General features: G+C 27.5%; 1 protein-coding gene across 1 annotated transcript in view; it reads left to right on the top strand.

The window, feature by feature from the left end:
• The window catches only part of LOC100214813 (transmembrane 9 superfamily member 4), an 80,808-nt gene that overhangs the window by 55,976 nt on the left and 1,968 nt on the right, over positions 1 to 22,864 (top strand). The window contains exons 10-15 of the mRNA XM_065813731.1: positions 653 to 693; positions 897 to 1,008; positions 4,466 to 4,536; positions 12,337 to 12,469; positions 12,588 to 12,669; positions 13,114 to 13,189. Coding sequence (XP_065669803.1) covers positions 653 to 693; positions 897 to 1,008; positions 4,466 to 4,536; positions 12,337 to 12,469; positions 12,588 to 12,669; positions 13,114 to 13,189 — 515 coding nt within the window. The remainder of the gene's footprint in view (positions 1 to 652; positions 694 to 896; positions 1,009 to 4,465; positions 4,537 to 12,336; positions 12,470 to 12,587; positions 12,670 to 13,113; positions 13,190 to 22,864) is intronic.

The following is a 22,864-nucleotide window of genomic DNA, read 5'->3' as shown; positions in this document are numbered from 1 at the left end:
ATTATATTCTAATAAAAAACCACAAAATAATTACCTGCACGACTTATGTGATAAATGCTGTTAGATAAAACTTTATTAAAAATACAACAATTTGCTAAAACTGTACCAGTTTTAGCAAATTGTTGGATAAACAAACTTAATCCGATAAGATATAGAAGTATATAGAAATTATAAAAACATCAAAACCATACAAAGTTTAACACTGTCATAGATACCTAGATGTTGCTTACCAATAAAATAAACAGGTTTCAAATAAAATATAGTAACAACGACAAAAACAGTAAACAAAACCACTACAATATCAAACGTCAAAAACTACGTTGGCCAAGGGAAAAAAAATTTTTACATGTATATAAAATGACAACCAAAAAACTAACATTTTTACTAGAAACCAGTGTAAATAATTATATCCTCGAACCATATCTAGCTAACCTAGCCATACTTCAAATTACCTATGATGGATTTAACATCTATACATAGGATTTATAAAAAACTTCAAAAGCAACTTTTATTGTTATCTGAAGTTTTTGTTGGAATAATAGTTTGGTTCAAATAAATAAAGCTAACAATAATTTTAAGCAATGTTAGTAATTGAAAATAAATTGTTATGAATATGAAAATTTATATTTAAAAGTTTTTTTTTTGTTGATAGGAGGCGCTGATGTATTGTTTACTTACGAACTTTCATGGGTGGTAAGTGTTTTCTTAGAAACTTTTATGGATAGTAGGTGTTTTCTTATGAACTTTTATGGATGGTTTATTCTTCTATTTCTTTTATTATAGCACAATACAATATTTTGTGTTAAAATTTCTTTATTGGTTCTTCGTAGTTTTATATGAATATGTAAATTGTTTTTGCTAATAATCATATAATAACAATAATACTCTTACATCAGTCAAGTGATGTGCACTGGACTTCTCGCTGGGATGTTTATCTTCAAGCAAGAAACGGTCAGATTCATTGGTTTGCCATTATTAACTCCGTTGTTATTGTCATGTTTCTTTCAGGTAATTTTTTTTAAAAACTAATTTAATTTTGTTAAAAATTGAGATAAGAAAAGTTGAGTTTTATTAGTAAAATTCAATAAATAAATTAAAAGATAAATATTAAATAAATATTGAATAATTTACCTTATGAAACAATAGTAATGATAACAATAGAACAGTGAAATATTTAAAAGATGTATACAAAAACATACTGAAACTCTTTAGTTCCTGTATAAAATGTTAATATATATTATTAATATATATTAACTTATTACTAATAAGTTTATTATACTAATAATAATAAAATATATATTTTCATTAGTTAGAAAAAAAACTAAAGGATAATCTTCTCGTTTTTTTTATGCTCATCTTCCACTATGTTATTTTATATTTATGTTATTAATAAGGTATTGTATAATAATAAATGAGTATATATTATAAATATATATTGAGCAAAAATCTTCTTTTCTTTTTTCTTCCCAATTTCATGTAAAGAAATTTTTTAATTCATTACATTCACCTTTAATTTATCTCCTGATAGATATCTGTTATAAAGATGTTCTTTAAAGGCTAAACAATCTTGATAAAAGAAAACATATGGGGTTGACAAATTATATCTATTTATCTTAAAAAACTGTGCTACAACTTTTGCTCTTCATCTCACATTATTTTTATGGACTCAATAGAAAAAAATGTCAACTACCAAATTAATTCAATTCAGCAAATATAACTGATAATAAGATGGATTCTGGGAGGTATAGACCTATATCACTTTCTTATATTACTTTTAAAATACTTCACGTCATATTAAAAAACAAGTTTAAAAAATATCTTCACAAAAATAATTCTATAATTAAACTAATCAACAGCATGGTTTTGTTAAAAATAGGTCATGTATGTTAAATTTACTTGGTACTTTGGATTTTATTACAAGAAGTGTTTATTAAGGGATTCCAGTTGATGTGGTTTTACTTAATTTTGCAAAAGTTTTTGATACCTTACCTTATTTCAAAAGACTTATTTCAAAACTTAAAGCAGTGTTTTGGCATTTCATTGGTGTGAAGCTTTTTTATTTTATAGAAAACAGAGAGTAGTTGTGGGAGATTATGTTTCAACTTGGGTAAAGGTGTACAGTGGATCGAGGTGTACAGTGGAGCTCCTCAAAGTTCCACTACTTTTTATATTTTTTATAAATGATCTTTTTGAGTCACTAAAAAATGTCTTAAAGTTGTATGCCAATGATACAAAGGTTGTGTCAATTAGTTATTCTGCCAAGCTACAAGAAATTTACTGTGTGATTTAAACTGCATATGCATACAAGATTGGTTAAGTTTTAATATTTGCAAATATTTAGTTATGCACTATAGCTATACAAATAAGAAATGTCCAATTTATATAAATGGTTGTAAACTCAAAACTTAAGATTCAGAATAGGATCTACGAGTGTTTTTTTCAGATAACATAAATTTGAAAAATCAATTGCAAGCACAGCAAATCATATGTTACGCATAATAAAGAAATCTTTTGTTTGATGCAAAATTACTGAATCTCTATATCTATTTTCTATTTAATCACTTCTTAAGTTTACTGTTCGGGTATGAGCTCCTCATCAAAGACAAAATATCTGATTTTGGATAGAGTACAGCGTCATGCCACTATATTAATAGTTTCAATCAGAAAGTTGTCTTATAATATCTTCACTTGTCAAAAGTCAACAAGGTGATATGATACAATTATATAAAATTTTCAATGGTTATGATAAAGTTTAATTTAATGAAAATTATGCCTTTAAATTGAATTGTACTCCTGACCATTTGTTAAAATATACAAAAGAATTATTATTCTATAATTATAAGGAGAGTTTTTTACTAAGTTGGTCTGCAAATTATTGGAATGCACTGTTAAGTACTAATACTAAAATTGAAATATAAATAGATTTAAACATAGCCATGTTTATACATAGTTATATTGAATTCTACCAATATTTTGTTGTATAACAAAAGTATGAATTTTAAAAGTTGTATATATACAACTTTTAAAATTCATACTTTTGTAGAAATATAAATTAAAGAACAATTAAATTTTTGCATTGTCAGGTAATCCTTTGCAGTTGTAATGTTAGAAAATTCATTGTTAGCAAATTTTTGACTGCATGAATAGTTCTCTAAAGACACAGTTGGTTTAAAGGTTTTAAAATTGATAAAAATCATTTTAAAAGATTATTAAAAATACACTTTTATATAAATACAAAATGTATACTTTTTGATAAATTTAATATAATGTGCTTATTGCTTACAATTTTTAGAAGCAATTTGCTACTTTATTTAATAGCATTTTGTGTAATGGAAAAGAGTTATTTATTCCAAATGTAATTAATAATGTAATTTAAAATAATTTCTTTCCTCTAGCAAAAAAAAAAAATTTCTATATTTTTGCCAGATAAAAGTCAGACAGAAATTCCTTTATAGCTATAATTTTTTTCTCGTACTCTTCAGAGAATTTTCAACATTTATAGTTTGGATCCAAAAGTGGCACCGAATAAAAAAGAGTTATTCTTTATTCATACAAATCTTTGTAAGTCTGTAAAGATTCTAATAAATGCAATTTTAGTAGTACAATTAAAGAAAGGGCATCACTTTTTTTTATTATTTAGTTGCTTCTGAAGATACTTTATACTTGGAATAATTTAAGAGCCTTTTGTATATGTATTGCCAGAATAATTCACTTATTTGATTAAAGCTTGTTAATGCATTTACCATTTTTTTCAACAACTTGTCACATCTGACTTTCTCCTATAAATTATCAAGTTAGGATGAATGGTTGAAAGAATTTTTCATGCACTTGGTTAGTCTTTTAGCAATAAAAAAGATTTTGGACTTATGAGATGAGATGAAAAAGAATTTGTACTTTTTTAAATAATTCTATGACATAAAAAAAAAAGAAAAATCAATTATTTAACCTCTGTTTGTTTTTTTGAAAGGAAGGTTATCATTTACAGATTTTTCCTTCACTTTTCATAATTAATTAAAAATTGTAGTTTACACAATTGAGTAATTTCGCAAAAAAAAAACATTTAGTATTAAAAATGACAAATCTAACACTAGTTATAATACATTCAGTGATGTAATAATATTTTATTTCACTATGATCTTGAATAGTTAAAGGTAAGACAGCAAATAAGCAAAGATAAGAAATATTGAGTGTTATATTAAGAGGTCGCAACTGGGAATTCAATTTAATATTTCCCTTAAATATTTAGGATATATTTATTTTTTTAAATATTTAGGATGTTAAAACATTTTAATAGTAAAAATTTTTCTTTAAATTATTTGTTAGGACTTGAGGCCATAATTGGCCTGCTAAGCAGACATCTGAGTTCCACATAGAAGGAACTTTATTTTAATCAATTTTGTCTTCATTTTTATAGAAATTGCTATTATTTGTTTAACCTTCTATTTCTATTCATTTTTATAAAAAGGTATTCTTGCAATGATCATGGTTCGTACATTGAGGAGAGACATAGCAAATTATAATAAAGATGATGATATTGTAAGTAATTTAAAATGCATTTTGATTGTAATTTAAGTTCTATATTATAATTTAATATAGTATAAAACTTATTGCATTATTGTATTATATATATTGCAAATATATTAGTTGTTAATCAGAGTGTTAACTAGCCTGATGGCACCGCGTATAACGCGGAATTCCCAATTTTTTAAAATTTCCCAAAGTTCAAAAAATTATTAAAAAAACAACCTTTAATCCTGTTATTAACAGACTTAGATTTTAAGTGTTATGCAAGAAATGTAGAAATACTTAGTAAATTAATAAAATAATTTAGTTGAACGAAAACAATTACTTTTTTTACTAAAGAAAAAGCGAAGGAAGTCATTCAATTCAAAGTCATTCAAAAAGCGCGGCAATTTCTTCAAAAATAAAATAAAAACTGTATTTTTTAATTGACGGCGTCAGTTGTTTTTTGGATTTTTTATTTCGCTTGTTACTTTGTTTTTTTATTCGTGTTTTTATTTTAGACTTTTTATTTACAATACAAAAATTTTAAACTAACGAATGCTGTTTATCTTTAGTTAAGAATATAACAAAGATTTTAGCACAGTAATTATTAAAAAAATGACTTTGGTGGATGTAAATGTCATTTCAAAATTTCATTAAATAAAAGAATAAAAAGTTTTTATTAAGGTAATTAAAAATTCTGTTAGTAAATTAAATTTGCTGGTAAAGCATTTTAGTGTAAGCATTTTATTATCAATTAAGTTAAATCATTTGTGTTTGTAAATATTATAAATTATTTGCGTAAAACAAAAAAAGAATACTACATTTACATAAGTTTTTACAATTTTTTTTTAAATTTACAAATCAAAAATGTTAATAAACATAAAGTTTAATTTACTAAAACAAAATTAACAAATACAAAAATCAATTTTTTTTTAAATTTACACATTTTACTCAAAGTTACAACTTAGAGAAATTTGTCGCTATGATTTACTTGCGAATCTCCCCCGGCCGTAGTTGTTTATTGAATTTAATTGTAAAATACAGTGAAAGTTTTTCTTACAAACATTTTATTTGACCAAAAAATTTACTCATAAAATATAGACGTTTTATTTGACTAAAGTAACGAAACCTTTTTTAACAACGCAAATTTTTTTAACTTTTTTTCCATTCTATTCCAACAAATTTCCATTCTATTGAAAAGCGTTTCGCTTCAAAGACCTTGATATTCTTGAAATCTTTGACGTTCTATTAGTAATTTCGATTTAAGTCAATAAAATAAAAGCGACAACAAAAATACCTTCAAATAATGGAAAATACTATTTAAAAAAAAATATAACAAAATTCAATCAAAAAGTTTTGTAATGTTGTTTGAGAAACATAAAGAAACAACAAGTGTGCAAAACTATAGTCAGCAATGGAAATCAGTAGTAAGCAAAAGTCCTCATCAGCCTGCTCTATTGTTAGCGAATGTCCTCATCAGTCTACGTCATCAGTAAGTGAAAGTCCTCATTAGTCTAAATCAGCAGTAAATGAAAGTCCTCTTCAGCCTACATCAGCAGTAAGCGAAAGTCCCCATCAGTCCACATCATCAGCAAGCGAAAGTCCACATCAGTCTAAATCAGTAGTAAATGAAAGTCCTCTTCAGCCTACATCATCAGTAAGTGAAAGTCCACACCAGTCTAAATCAGTAGTAAATGAAAGTCCTCATCAGTCTACATTAGCTGAAAGCGAAAACGATGTATACGCAGTTCCTTTAACTTCAGTTCTTGGAAAAAGAAAAAAAAACAAAGTCACACCAGCACAAATACCAATCAAAAATGTAGATGACCTACGAAATAAAACAATAGAAAAGTATAAGATGTTTTTTCCCGATTTTTTTTATTCGTCATCAAAACAAGGTTGGTTTTGTAAAGTTTGCATATCGTTTGCTCCTGGAAAAAAAAGTAATCGTGCATTTATTGAAAACCCTGGCAAATTTGCAGATCACCCCTCGGAGCGTGCAAAAGATCACTTAAATACACATAGGCATACTATAGCTTTAAAAAATAAAGAAGCTTTTGATGAAATATCTAAGCAAGACTCGAGTATCTGGAAAATGCTGCGTGAAAATACTCTTGCAAAAGAAACATTAAAAACAAGTAACTCTCGCTTCATTATTAAAACCTTCTTTAGAGTCACGCATTTGTTAATCAGGAAAAACTGGGCACATACTCATAATTTTTCAGACATTATTGAACTTATTGCTGCGTGTCGTTGTAAGGAAGTTAAGGCGCATGTTTTGTCTGGCCCAGCAAACGCAACATATATGTCTCCAAAATATATTGCAAAGTATATAAACATTATCTTTGATTTTGTCAAAAATCCTTTACTCCAGTCACTTAGAAGAGGTGGGAGTTTTTCTTTTTATTCGGATGAAACTTCTGACATTACTTCGATTGAACAGTTAACTATACATGCCACTTCTGAACACAAGGACACCATTAAAGAACATTTTATAGGGATAGTTCCTTTAAGTAAGCTCACTGGTTCTAGTCTATCAGCTCCAAATGTTTTTGATGTTATTCAAAAATTTTTTAGAGCTAACAATATCTCATTTAAAAATGCTCGCTTTGCTTGTATGGACACAACAAGCGTCAATTCTGGTGTAAAAGGAGGTTTAAAAACTTACATTGAAGATGCTGTGCCACTGTGTGTTTGGATTGGGTGTACAAGTCACAAACTTGCGTTATGTTTTAAACATATTTTGAAAGACTTTCCTACTATTATGGAGGTAGATATTTTTTTACTTAACCTATGGAAGTTTTTTAAATACCGCACACTAGCTATGCATTTGTTGCAAGAATGCTCCAAAATCTATGGAGAACTAGAATCCATAGTTCCAGTGTGTCCAAGTGTAACTCGTTGGATTGCACACGATCGAGCTTGTTTAGTTGTGTTCAAAGGTTATAAACCAATTTTACAAGCTTTGTCAATATGTTACACCAAACGAAAAGAAGCAGAAGCACTCGGGCTATTTATACAAGCGAGTTCACAATCTAACATTGCAACAATATTAATGCTCTTAGATGTGTTTGAAGCGATTTGCCCACTTGTGCTAGCACTACAAAGTTCGCAAGTAGGAATTAGTCTCAGCGACATTCCAACTTATGTCAATCAAGCAAATCATAGTTTAAATGATTTAGTTTCGGGTACTCGACGAAAGTATTTTACGGAAAAAATTTTTATTGAAATGAAATCAGTGACTGATGAAATAATTTTTTTGTTACCAGCCACAAGCCGATTAAAAAAAAATAAAAACTTTGACCTAAGTGAGTTTGAGTTAAACATTTTTAGATCTTTTGTAAATAGTTTTAAAAGTGAACTAAAAAACACTTTCGCGCAAATGGAATTTCGGCAATCGCGTTCGATATTTGACCCAAGACGATTGCCTAAAACACTCAGCCAACTTTCTAGTTATGGTGAAGAAAGCTTAGAGCAACTTATAGCTCACTATGGCAAACCAAAAAGCAGTAACAAATTTGGAGCATTACACGTTCAAGTTCCAGATATCTCAGAAACTGAGACAAAAACCGAGTTTGAAAGTTTCAAAATTATGTTATTTAATAAACACCGAGAATGGGAAAGCAGTTTCGATATACGTATATCGAAAGAAAAAGATCAAGAGATAGTAAAAAATTTAATTAAGTCAAGAAACAATTTTACGCCTCAAGAGTTATGGAAAGTGATTAATAATGACCCTGTTTTGATAAGTGTTTATGCTAATTGTATGTTTTTGACTAAGTTACTCCTTATATTTCCTTTGAGTGTAGCTTGCGTTGAAAGATTTTTTTCAAAATTAAAAATAGTTAAAAACTGTCTTCGAAATCAGCTAAGCCAAAGCGCATTAGAAAGCTTGATGATGATTGCAATAGAAGGTCTGAAGGAGTGTTTTGACGACGATTTGTTAGAGTACTTTGTCGACGAGTTAAAACGTAAAAATCCAAATATGAGAATTATGTTGTAAATTGATAGTTTACAACGTAAATCTCATATTTTGATTTTTTTATTTGAGACTACAGACTATTGGTAAATATTTATTGTTTGTAATTTTTTTCACGAAATATTCACGGTGATTTATTTGTATTCCAACTGTGTTTTTACAATTTTTGTTTGTTGCAATTTAACTAATCTAAAAGTTCTGTTGTACAAATTTAAATTTTATACTTATAATAAAAAAAAGTAAAGGAATAAGAAAGAATTCTGTATTTACAGCCATACAAGGTTATTGTAATTAATCTAAGAAACTTTTGAAATGATGGAGCTTTTTTTTTTTTACTCGCCAGCCGAGCCGACATCAGCCTAAATTCCCAATCTGATGGAAACGCGGTATAAATTTTATTCCTGGGTAACACTCTGTTAATATATTATAAATATTAAATATATTATATTATATTATTATAAATAATATAATATATGAAATTTAACATATTTGGCAAGGTCCTCAGGAAATATATAGTATAAATTTGGAGAGATAAAATGGATGGAAATAAATATTGTTAAAACTTTTAAAATCTGGTATTTATTCTAGTTTGATTTAAACAATTTTACTCAATTATGGACTATAAATATATATTTTTTTAAACTCTAAAGAGACCAACTTTTTAAAAGAATCAAGTCTAAAAATAATTGTCATTTATCAACAAATTCAAATTTTAAAATAGTTAAAGTAGTAATTTAAAAAACTGAAAGTATCAAAATTTAAAAAACTACACAAGTAGCTGAAAATTGAAAAGTTATAAATTTTAGAATGTTGTTCAACATGCGCAAATGAATCAACTATAATTTTTAGATAATGTTTCTACTATAAAAGTTTAACTTTTTTTGGATAATGATGTTTCTACTCAAATGTTTAACTTTTTTTTGATTTTTTTTTATATTGATTATTATTGCTTTAAAATAAACCAATTACATTTGCAATAAAGAAAACTTTACTGAAATTGCTTTTGATGCAATATCAAATGCATTCCTAATAACTTTTACAGTTATAGTTAACTATAATTACAATTACAATATCAGTTAAAAGATTTTTAAAACCATAGGGCTTTGTGTGTCCCAAATGCATTATCTGCAACGAAAACATAGGTCGAAATTTTGTTTCAATTATTATCTATTTTGAAATGTTCAGTAAATTTTAACATACTGCTCTCTATCACTATTACATTGACTATAATAGTCAATAAGAAAAAATACAGTATCTGCAAAATATTCTTGCACAATTTGCAATATACTTAATGTTCGTATGTGAACCAGACAAAACCATACGAACTTTTAAAGTTTTCAGGTATTTATTAATTAGTATTAGTATTATAATAGATAAAAAAATTTTGTTTTATGTTTTTTGGTTTAATTAGTTAAAAAATGAAGCAAGAGATATTTTTTACAGATACTGTGTTCTTTCTTATAAGGGCAGTAAAGTTGTAAAGCTTCCATTATTTTGTCTGTTAAAATAAATATTGATATGATGATGAGTAAATAGTATTTATTATCAGAGGCAACTATCAATACTACACTATGTGTCTTTTTACAGTAAAATAACTTGTTCCTGATTAAGCTTAATATAACATGAGCATGCTCTCTGTCTATGGCTCCAATACAATAAGGAAAGTCTAGTTTTACATTTAGGAGCAAAATTTTTTCCAATTTGATGACTAATATCTTGTAACAAGGTGTTCCAAAATAGCAGCAAAAGTTTTAATAACTGTTAAGAGTGATTAATGACATTTGATAATTAGCTTTGATAATTAGCTTGTAGTGTGTTTATCTCCAGTGCCCCCGATACGAAGTCTTTCTTGTGCACAAATATGTTTGCATATTTTTGTTACGGTTTTTGATTAATGAAGAGCTGCAATTTTTAAGTTTTTTAAAGTTAACATTTTAAAATATTTGAAAAATTCTCATGACAATAAAGTTTTAAATCATTAAAAAGAGATCCCCTTTTAACTTTCTCTTTATTGTTTTCTTGCTGACTCAAAAATGTCTTTTTATGTTGTATTTTTTCTCTTTGCCATATAAAAAAAGTCATGTATAATTTTTTGACAAGAAGTAAAATTAACTTTTTTTAACCTATTGCACGTAGTGGAAAATTATCATAAGGCAAAGAAATGAATAGTCTCTTTGCCTGTACTGGCCCCCTTGGCTCTTATAAGTTTAAAAGTTTAGATGAGATTTATTAAAAAGGAGTATCAAATTTAAAAGAAGAAAGGAATTTAGGGATTAAGAAGTTTTCATTCATTAGTCATTTTTTTATTTTACACAAGTGAATTTTATTATAAAATAAACATAAAGTGTATTGCTAAACATATTTCAAGTATATTGTAGTTTTTAAAAACTCTAAAGTATACTTACATGATATCATAATTATATTCCAAATATATTTTACAGGGTTGGGGTCAAATACGTATTTGTATTTAGTAATAATAGGCTATATTGTCGTATTTGTATTGTGTTTAATTAAAAAAAGTATTTAAATATTTGTATTTGATTAAAATATATTTTCAGATCCATGCACTAGGTGACTGACATTTACTTTGGAAAAGTCAATAGATTTGTTGCTTTCTTTTCTATTTTGTAACAATTTTTTTCATTTTTAACTCTAAAATAATTAAAAAATTTGTTTTTAAGTGATATTTGTCAAAAAACGATATTTGTCAAAAAAGAATATATTCTATAATATTATAATATTATATATTCTAATATATTATAATATCAAAAATGCTAATTATGATTAAGCGCAAAATTAATGAAAAGGAATAAAATACTATTTTGATACTATTCTCTTTTTAAAATAATCAAAAACAGAATAGTATCGAATTTAAAAAGAAAGTAATTCAATTAAAAATAACATTTTTGGTTCTAAATTAGAATTAATATATTATTATATTTGATTCTAGATTAGAATTAATATATAATGAAAATCAATATTTATTTTCAATAACTATCATTGCAAAATTTCATGTACAAATAAGAAAAGCAAAAAATTTTCTTCAAATAAAGTTTTTTAATACTATTCCTAAATCCAAATTTCGGTATTATTTCGTATAGGCATTTTTGACATTATTCCTTCTAAATAAATTTTGTATTTTTATTATTTTGAATTACTTCCTTAAAATTAATTTTTGATATTAATCCCTGAAAAACTTTTCAATCAAAAAAATTTTGATATTAATCCTTTTTTTGAGCAATTTTTTTTCAATACTAATCTGCTTTCCCTTTTTAAATAATTTTTTTATTATTTCTAGTGAAATACAAAAAAGTGTAGTATGATTAACAGGGAGTTTTTTGCTATTTAATTAGAAATGTTTTTGAGATATGAACTATTTTCTTCAAATTTTACCTTATAATTAAAAAGAAATCTATTATTTAATAAAATGAACAAAAATTAGTTAAGATTTAAGTAATAAATTAAGTCAACGTTAAGTTAATGAAAATTAAAAACATGTTTTTTTTCTTATCCTAAAATACAAATATTTGCATTTGCATTTTGAAAATACCATTTATATATATTTAGAATTTTAATTTGTATTTGAAATTTTAATTTGTATTTGAAATTATATTTTGAATTTAGAATTAATACATTTGTAATTGTATTTGATTAAATGTATTTGACCCCAACCATGATATTGTTATTATGCTCTTAATGTATTGGGTTAAAAGTTGTATAGTGCAAATGTATTGCAGCTGTTATTACAAAAAAATCGCATTATTCAACTTAAAGTGCAATATATTTGCATTATATTATTTAATGTTGTATAATCCCCACTAATTATCTTTTGTTAATTTTTTTATCAATAGGAAGAAACATTAGAAGAAACAGGATGGAAACTTGTTCATGGAGATGTATTTCGCCCTCCAAGATATAGTATGCTCCTTTGTGCATTGATTGGCTCTGGGGTCCAGTTATTTTGTATGATTCTTGTAACAATAGGTAGGTTTTTAAATGATTATCAATAGATTTTTAGAATCACAAAATAATAAATTTTGAAAAAAAGTTGTGTAAAATTAAATAGTAAAAAAGAAATTGAATCTTGTTTAAATTTTATTAGTATTTGCCATGTTGGGAGTTTTATCTCCTGCAAGTCAAGGAAGTCTTATGAGTGCTATTATTTTCCTCTATGTTTTTATGGGGTAAGATTTTGGTTTTTTATAGGGTAAGATAATGGGTTTTTATTGAACTTTATTATGTATTTTTTTTTTAATGAAAAATAATCATTCGCAAGATGATTTAAAAAAAAATTTTTTTTACGTTCCATTAAAAATAAGATTTATAGTAAATGTGTGTAAAATAACTTAAATAAGTTTCTGTAATCTATCTACATATAATTAAATAAAATACATGTTTTCCTGTAAACATCAAATAACTGAATAATAAAGTTAATACTCTTAAAAATTAAATGTTGCGCAGGTTTTTGAAACATTTCTTTTACAAATGTTAACCTTAACTGAACTATATTATATATCAATTAGATTGATGTAAAATTTGTAATTGTTGCAAATAATATTTGTAGTGTGTTTGTTTTAGACTACACTTTAATAAAATGCAATTTTGATTTTTAATTCTGCTTGTTTTAGCGTTATTGCAGGTTATTATTCTGGAAGGTTATATAAATCTCTTAAAGGAAATCAATGGAAAAGAGCAGCATTATTAGTAATTTTTTATTTTTGTGTTTAGATTTCTTATAACCTAATTTTTTTTTTTTTAATTTTTATTTAATACAATTTAATACAAAAAGCTTGAGTATATTCTTATTATAATTGAAATTAAAAATAATTTAAAAAAAAGGTGTCTACAGAAAATTAAGTTTATACTACCAGTTTACATATCTGATTATATTTAAATACATGTCTTATTATAAAGCGTTATGTTTTACACATTTAACACAATTGATGTGTGTGTACACTTTTAAATAAAACTATTTTATTAAAGAATATTTAAAAAGTTAAAGTGGTTTCTTTGAATGTATTTGACTGTCGCATGTAGTGTAACAAAGACTCATAACAAAGCCTGTAATTTACTAAAAATAGATTAATTAAAACTAAAATCTAAAATTAATGAAATTTCAGCAGTTTTGTTCACTTGGTTTAGAAATGTAAAAATGTTTTATTTGACTTTTATATAAACTATGAGCATTAATTGGAGTTTGCTACGTGTAGCGCTAAATTCTTAATACGTGTTTCTTTACATGATATTGTATGTTTCTTTACTTGATATTGTGTGTATACAGTATCATGCAAACAACTTAACTTTCATTTTTTAATTACCTTTATAAAAAGTGTTGTCAACTTAAAAATTACCAAAGTAACATTCCAAAAATTACTAAATCAGAATTAAATCAAAAAAATTTTTAAACACTTGTTTTATTTATTTTAGTTATTTTATTGAACACTTTGCATATATTTTTGTAGTTTTTGAATATTAGTGTTATAGTAGTCAAAAAATAATTGAAAAATGAATGAAATTTAAAAATCAGATGAGAAAACCATATTAGAGATAAATGAGAAAAGATAAAACAGTTTTATTTTTTTTTAATTTTTTTTTTTTTTTACAAGAAAAAGATTTTAATTTATGTTTTTGTTGTTGTTGTAGAGAGAATTTTAAGCTGTATTTTAATGCATACAAATAAAACCTAAAATTTTTTAGTTTCTAAAAAAACTTTGTTTAATTGAAAAAAAAAAATTTCATTTGATCTCATATTTGGGAAGAATAAAGTCCTTTCAATGTGTGATTAAAATATTGCCTAATTAAAAAACCAATACTAACAATTAAAAAACAAATTAAACAAAACTTTTTTAATGATTCTTGTGATAATGTTCAATCATTGAGAGGTTCTGGATAATATGCTGAGTTCTCATTAGTATCACACTTTTTGGTGCAATAAAACTTGGTGCCTATTACATATTCGTTTGCATATTTACATGCACTGTTAGTATGCATGTTTGTAAAGCCTAATCTTGCATTTTGAACATTCACTATTTTGACACAATTGCTTGTATTGATCACTTCTATTCCAATCATTCTGATGTTTTCCAAACATGCTTTGTTCAGATAACAATACAACCTTTAATCATTTTCAGATGCTAAAAGTGTTAAATTAATATACAATTACACAAAATACAAATTCAAATTTCAAGTGAATGTTGAAAATCAAAACTACAAATACCTGTTAAACTCAATTGAACTATTATTCTTACCACATACAGCACAAGTAAGAAAACTCAGTGGACATGCATGATAAGAATGCATTTGTGGATAAAATAATACAATATTAGTTAGTAGGAAAGGAAACCATTATCCATTTCAATAATGTCAACTGCACAAAAGATCTTTCCAATAACGGCTATTCTATACTCACAAAAAATGTTAGCAAGAAGAAAAAACCATCACTCCTGATGATCATTGAATCGGTTCAAAAATTTTTGAGACTATAAATGAAATACTTTTAAAAAATTTTCGTAAAAAAGACACGCTTTTATTTATGTATAGAAAGTGTACTAAAAAGAAGAAATTAAAAGTAATATTTAAAAAAAAAAACTTTTAAAAACACGTTTTTGCACTTCAAAGAATAAAATAAAAATTTTCTATAATTACAGGTGAAATCCGTGAACCTATCCCACTGCACATAAATTCTAAATCTAAAGTTACATCAACACATAGGTACAGTTATTTATTTCGGAAAAATTCCTGAAAATTGATTTTAACAATTTTGAATATTAAAGATTTCCTTTGTAAGGTTTTGGAAGCATTTGTACGGTTTTCACGACTGTCAGGATAGATATATATTTCTAATTAATATGGTAGTAACATGTATATGATCAAAGTTGTGAAACTTTTAATGTTTATTAATATTCATAAAAATTGTATTATATGTTTTGCAGTCATGATAGAGAAATGAGTTATGATGAGCGGCCCACGCCTTTATGGATAGGTTCATGTTTTTATGGACAGGTTCATGGTTTTATGGACAGGTTCATGGTTTTATGGACAGGTTCATGGTTTTCACCTGAAATCATAGAAATTTTTTATTTCTTCTTTCATGCACAAAAGCTTGTTTTTGAGAATCTTTTTTTTTTTTTAATATTTCAAATATAGTAAAAAAATTATAATTTCACAGCCAAAAATTTACCAATTTATCAAAAAAAAAAAAAATTTTCATAAAAGTTTTTATCCTCTTATTCTAAAAAAGATTCTCTAGCACATAATCAAAAAATATTAGCTAAAAGTTTAATTTAGAGTAAATGAATAAACATTTTATAACTAAGGCGTGAGATCGAAAAAAATGAGAAACAGAAACTTTCAAAATAAATTACTAATACATTAAAAAGTAGTAATAATAGTAATCAAGTAGTTGTCAAAAAACTTAAAAAAAAAGAAATTCAAATTATAATTTATTAATGTCATCAAAGCAATTTGAAAATCCAAAAAAAACTTGCACATTTATGAAGAAAATCATGGAACTACAAATGAGTCTCAAAAGCTACTAGAATTCCTATATCTACTTTTGGAAATGTTATAAGACGATATAAGGAGACTTTATTCACCAAATAAGCTGAGAGATCAAGAAGAAAAATATATTTCACAATAAATCAGTTGTAAATAAAATTTGTTGTTCTTTTGAAAGAAATCCAGGTCTAACAGAGAAAAAACTAAAAAGTACAAAGTTTCTGATTTTTTGATAAGGAAAGTGAAAAATACTACAATTACAACTCTTTCCGACCAAATAAATACTCAGATCATTTTGACAAACAAAGTTCCGCTGCCAAAACACAAGCACAAAAACTCTACACCCAAGTTTTGACAATATCAAATAACTGCATTTTGATGAATGAGGAAACTTTTTATATGTGACTTTAGTCATTTTCTTGGTGACAAATATTATACTTTAATTGTTTGTGGCAGTGTAAGCAACAAGTATAAATACAAACTTGTAGACAGCTATGGCAAAAAATTGTTCTTATAGCAAGCAATTCATAGTTGTGGTAAAAAGAGTAAAGTTTATGTGATGTCATCAACTTTGACATCAGAAATTTATAATTAAAAATATTGGGGAATTGGGAAATAATATTTGCGTAAAACAGGCAAGACTATTTATTTAGTACAAGAATTGCTGAAGGCATGGTCAACGATAAGCAAGAAAATGACAATGAAAGTTGTGCAGAAATTAATCGGCGCCATCACCAGTAATGTATGTTTACTTTTTAGAAAAGAAAAACTTTGAAACTAAAAGTATTTTTATACTTTTTAATTTCTTAACTTTAACTAAAAATTAAAGAAATTTGTAAAAAATAATTGTTTTAAATATTTTTGAAAAGATTTTCCTTTATCATTTTTTTCGATCTCATGCTTTATTATATTCTTTATTTCATTTTACCCTGTTTTACTTTTTTTTTATTTTACCTTTTTAAGGTCCCGAAGTCACAACAGCTACTTTTTTTTATTATTATTAAGAGCATGATTTAATTATATCAGTTATTAACTTTTTTAATCAAAAGTCTCTTGTAAACAAATATCTGGTTGTACTTAATGTTTAAATAAATTTCTATCAACATGCTTAAATATAAGATATTTATGCATGGATATAACATAGATCAAGTGTGATTCTGTAGTAGATTATTTAAAGAACACATGGCTTACAATCATGAGGTTCCGTGTTCAAATCCATCCTATGCCTTTGGAAGTGAATCAACCTGTTTTTCAGTGCAGCAGCGATGGTTTTGTGTTTTGAAGAGAGATGGTTTTGTTGGTTTTGTGGTTGAAAGAGTTGCAAATAAAAAAAAAAATTTAAGGAAATAAAAAAGAAAAAAAAAGAGTAACCTCATCCACTGTAGTGGTTCTTGAGCCTTGGTGGTGTGAATTTATTTTTTTTAAATGTTACTCAAGTGCTTCTTTTTTTTATTAGCTCAGCTACTATAGAACTACAGAACTATATTTAGATCATACACAGTTATAATCAGTGTCATACACATATCAGGATCATACACAGTTATGATCAGTATATGTCACAGTTATGGCCAAAAAGATTATATTTATTACTAGAAAATGTTTTTAAAAATTTAAAGAAGGCACAGTTAAAAGCATGTTTTTCTAACTTGTATTGGCTCCTCAAAATTTTAGAACACCATCTATTCTTTTCACCATTGAGGCAACAAAAGGCTCACAATACTCTGGTGTTATCTTAAAACACCATGTATTCATTATGGCTTTTCTTAGATCTGCTAGTGAGGTTGGGTTCTGTTTAGAAGCATCTGCTTTAAATTTCACGTAACAGTTTTTGGTGGGGTTTGTATTGGATGAATTGACTGGCCTCAAGGCAAAATAAATTGGATTTTCTGTCTGTTTTGTTGATCAAAACTTTTGGATCTTTTTTTCTTAAGAAAATTATTAATTAAATTTTGACATGGTTTTTTTAAGGTTTTTTGCATGGGATAAATCCCCAGGTTCAATCCCCAGGTAGAAGTAGTTAGCACTTTAAAATTAATATTTGAGTTATTTCAGAACCAGTTTTTAGATAAAATGATTTTGCAAAACAGAAATGTAATTATCTGCTTTATCCAACCACCATCAGAAACGCTTCATGAGCTTCTTTCTGATGCCTTTTTAATTTAAAAGGACAATAAAGATTTATTTTTTTTCCCTTCAACTAAAAAATGTTGTGGAAGTCAGTTACTAATTGCATTAACATAAGCTACAAGACTTTTTTCCTCTATATAGCAATGCAATCAGGTCAGATTTGGGAAGTTTGTACAACAAAGTATACTTTTCTAGTAGAGCTAAGAATATCTTTAATGCTAGCTCTCTGCTAAATCTCTTTTCAAAAACTTTTTGGTCGGATTTATGCTTCCCTCAAATCTTTTCTACAAGTTGATTAAATTCATCTACTTTCTGGTTGTTATAAAGTTATGAGTTTGAGGCTTTATCTTGAGCCACCATTTTACATAAGTTGTTCTGTTTTTTTTTATTTATTAACCCTGGTCTTTGATTAGTCAAACTAGATCAAGCAACGCAGATTTCTTGTTTCAACAGTTATAATTGCTGAAAAATGAAAAATTTCCTTTTTTTTTCTTTTTCTTTCTTTCTTGATGAAAAGAATTATCATAATTATAGGTACTGCAGAATTGTTTTTTTTATGAATTGCTAAGTATATGTTATCAATAACAATCAGCCAAATAAATCAAAACTAAATATTTTAGATCAATTTATTGAAAATTGGAAATTTCATAATTTTATTTATTTAAATAATCTAAAAAATAAGAAGTAAAAATGAAAATGAATGTTAAGCAACTAACAATTTAGAAAAAGCAGTACTAGCAGTACTTTTTTTTATAAGAAAATGTGAACAAAAATGCATGCAAATATCTCACTTGTAAACCTCAAAATATGTAATGTTAAAACATATATCAAGTTTTACAGTTTTACTTTCACTTAAAAATTGCATTGTGGCAACATCTTAGTTTAAGACAATGCCCCTGTGTGGTCGAGTGGATAGCTTGCAGAATTTCTGAAGCAAAGCGCCATAATTCAAATCTTACCACAATAACCTTTTTTTCTAAAATACAAAGTAAAACACTTTTAAAGTTTTACAGATATTATATAGATAACATATGTAAAGATATTATACACTGTAATGAACGAAAGAGAGTGACTTTTAAAAAAAAAACTTAAAGTTTCTAAAAACATCAAAACACCAGTAGAAATTTGTTGCGCATATGTCAAGATAGTTATGTTCTTAATGTGCTCAAATAATTAGGCCTAATAAGCTGCGGATGGTCAGAAGAAAAAAAATTATGGTCTAAAACTTAATAACGAAAAAAATTAATAAGCCCGTCCTGCTACTCCAGTAAGTTCTGCTGCAGAGGCAAAAAAAAAAAAACACAATTGCCATCATGTTAGAGATACTTATGTTAAGTGTTTACACAATCAATAAAGTTATTCTGCGCATCTAGGACATTAAAAAGATGGTTTTCTTTTTAAAAGTAGAAACTTATATAATTCTTTCTATATTTTTTGTGCAACTGTAGCTAACTTTAATTGTATTTCGATTAAAAATTTTATGTAATTTATTACATCGCGGGAAATGCTTATCGACCAATTTTAAAAACACTTTTCCTATGTTAGTAGAAACATTTTTGCTATATGGGGGGTTGAACCAAATTACATTTCTAGTTCTATTTCGTTTTTTTGTATTCTTTTTTTCAGGGTCAAATTTTATTTCAAATGAGTTTTAATGAGCTCTAAGCATGCGAAATATTAATTGTAATTTTTTTTTTCTTTTCTCTTTTGCTCTAATAGCAATGTTTAAATGAATTATTTTTCTACCATTTATTCAGAAAACATTAAAGTAAAGAAATAGACATAGGCGCTAACATAGGGTGCAGGATGGGCAACTTCCCACCTAACATTTCTGGACCGAGGGCAGAGGATATCTTCTGCCCCCCATCCAAATTGTCACTGTCCCCGATTCAAAACAGCGATAATTTTATGCACTCCAAAGAAAAAAAAATTTTGCATTCAATAAGAAAGTATTTTAGCTTATCGATATTTGTATTTAAGTTCCTGATGTTGATGTGTATTACCGTGAACTTTCCTATGTTAGTTAGGAGTTCAGCTTTAAAAGTTTTAATAACAAAATATGTAGAGTCAAATACTTTTCTGTTATAAAAGAAAATATCGCCCTCATATAAATCAGTCACAAAAAAAATATTTTCAGTTTCGAAAACGTCAAAATGCAACTTTTGAAAGTCTATTGTTTCAAAGTCATTATCCATGACAAAAAAGAGAACTAAATTAAGAATTTTTCAATAGAATTCTATTAGTAAAAAAATTTCATTGTACAGAGTATAGAGTACAGACTCCATGAAAATGAAATAAAATTTAAAAAAGGAAAATTTGTTTTAATGTTTAATCACACAATTCTTTAACAAATCAATCAATGTCCAAAGAAAAGAAGCCTCATTTAAAGACTATAGACGTCTTCTTTTCAAGAGTGAGGTTAGTAAGCATTTAATATGTTAAATTTAAATCATGGAACAGACAATTGTACTAAATAGTTGCCTAGGTTAGCTAGCATACGTAGTGTGATCATTTTACGGCAGCATGCCATAATCGCATGACTACTGAAAATATTTTTTTTTAACAAATACTAAAAGGTGAAATGTATGTAATATCCATATCTAAATCCTTTAGGTCAGACACGGGCCAAACTGAAGCTGATGGTTGCGCTTGTGAAACCTCTACATCCTCACAGTATGATTCTGATCCATCAACACAGCCATCTGTGTCTACCACATCCACTTTCTCTGCCAAGTTTGAGTCAAGCAAACCTGCTGTACCGGCAGTAACAGGTACTGCCTTGGTCCTTTATCCCTTTCAACCTTTCAGCGTACAAATTCCCAACTAAGAAATTTGCATCAGATCAGTATGAAAGGTCCTGTAAGAGTATTTGGTTTGCGAAATGGCCATGGTTACACTATGTTCCTGGGACAGATTCTGTTTGGTGTTTCAATTGCTTGGAAGCTGTAAATAAAAAACTAGTAACTTTAAGCAATTGACAAGCTAATGTTTTTGTTGATTCTGGCTTTTCAAACTGGAAAAAAGGAACTGAAAAATTTTCAATTCATGAAAAGTCATCCGCCCACAAAGAAGCCACAGAGAAAATACTGTATTCCAAACAGACTCCTATATCTGCTATTTTGAGTGAACAAGTGTCATCATCTCAGGCCATCGCTCGAACTGTTGTGAAAGTAATATTTTCAAGCATTAAATATTTAGGATGACAGGGTCTTGCATTGAGAGGAGGAGAACATCATGATGGAAATCTATTTCAGCTTGTACTAGAACGGGTACAAGATGTACCCTCTGTGAAAGAGTGGTTAAACAAACGCGACACATGGATTTCAGACACAATACAAAATGAAATTGTTCAAATGTTTGCACATTCAGTTCAATGAAGCATTGTCACTATTATATCACAGTGCTCATATCTTGGCCTTACAGCTGATGGAACTACAGATGTGGCGGGTTGAACAATTTTCAGTCAGCATACGGTATGTAGGCCCTAATTTAAAAGTACAGGAATGCTTTATGGGTTTCTACAATGCCAGAACAGCACTGCTGAAACATTGTTTAATGCCATAATTGATGTGTTTACCCACTGCACAATACCCATAAACTAGTTGGCTATGCATTTGATGGAGCCAGTAACATGAGCGGACACTTATCTGGAGTAGGAGCTCTTCTCGGAGTAACTTTCCCACAGGCAGTGTATGTTCACTGCGCAAATCATTTGTTGGATCTTGTTTTACAAGAGGTCTGCTTTGAAGTAAAAATGGTTATTGACACAATTCAATTTGTGGAACAATCATAAGAGAGTCTTTAAAGGGAAAGGCATTGCATGAATCTCTGTTTGGTTCAGATGATGTTGTTCTGAACTTGGTCAGCTTATGTCCAACTCAATGGTGCATTAGGGCAAAAGCCATTAGTAGAATTATGACAACTTATGGAGAAGTTTATGAAACATTGCTCAGCTAGCAAGTGACAGGTCAGTACGTGTTGATGCAAGGACTAAAATCTCAGGCTTAGCCAGGCAAGTTTCTAAGGCACAAACCTTTTATGGAGTCCTATTATGCGATGCTCTGTTTTCCAAATTTGAATTGGTTGCCAAAGCTTTACAGAGCCCATTTGCCCACTGAGTGCATCAGCCGCTGAAAAATGTGTTCAACTCCTTCTGGCTCAACTTCAAGACTTGCGTAGTGATGAATTTGCTTTAGAATTACACAGGAAGGCCATCAAGAAAGTTACCACAATGAATCTCGAGCTGCCTAAGGCACAGCTTAGTTCCACAGTTAATGTTTCTGCTCGTTTCTTGCATGGAGCTCAAAGCCGTAATGTAGAACAATTAACTACAGATGTTATCTGGAAGAAATTCTCTTCGAAGCCATTGACCACTCATTTGCAGAACTGCAGCGTTGTTTTAACCAAGAAGGATTGCATAAAATTGCACAGAAGCTATTTTGATAGATTCATGCACATCCACAAGTAATGCAGCCATACTAGCCAGCATGCCACTGCAAAGTTTGCCAAATAATGTCGATGTTCCTATGTTGCAGTTGTAGTTACAACTTCTTCTACAGTTGTTTAAGGACAAGTCACTGTCTAAAGATTTACACCAGCTAGTAGTAGTTTTAAAAGACCTTGAACCAAGTACCCGCAGGTTATTTGACATGGTGGAACAGGTAGTTATGTTGTGTTTATCTGTTCTAATACCCGTAGCTGGTTCTGAAAGGTCCTTCAGTGCATTGAGATGGCTTAATACTTGGTTGCAGTCAA

Source organism: Hydra vulgaris, chromosome 12 (assembly GCF_038396675.1).
Source record: "Hydra vulgaris chromosome 12, alternate assembly HydraT2T_AEP".
Classification (NCBI taxonomy): domain Eukaryota; kingdom Metazoa; phylum Cnidaria; class Hydrozoa; order Anthoathecata; family Hydridae; genus Hydra; species Hydra vulgaris.
This window is presented reverse-complemented; position numbering and strand designations above follow the sequence as displayed.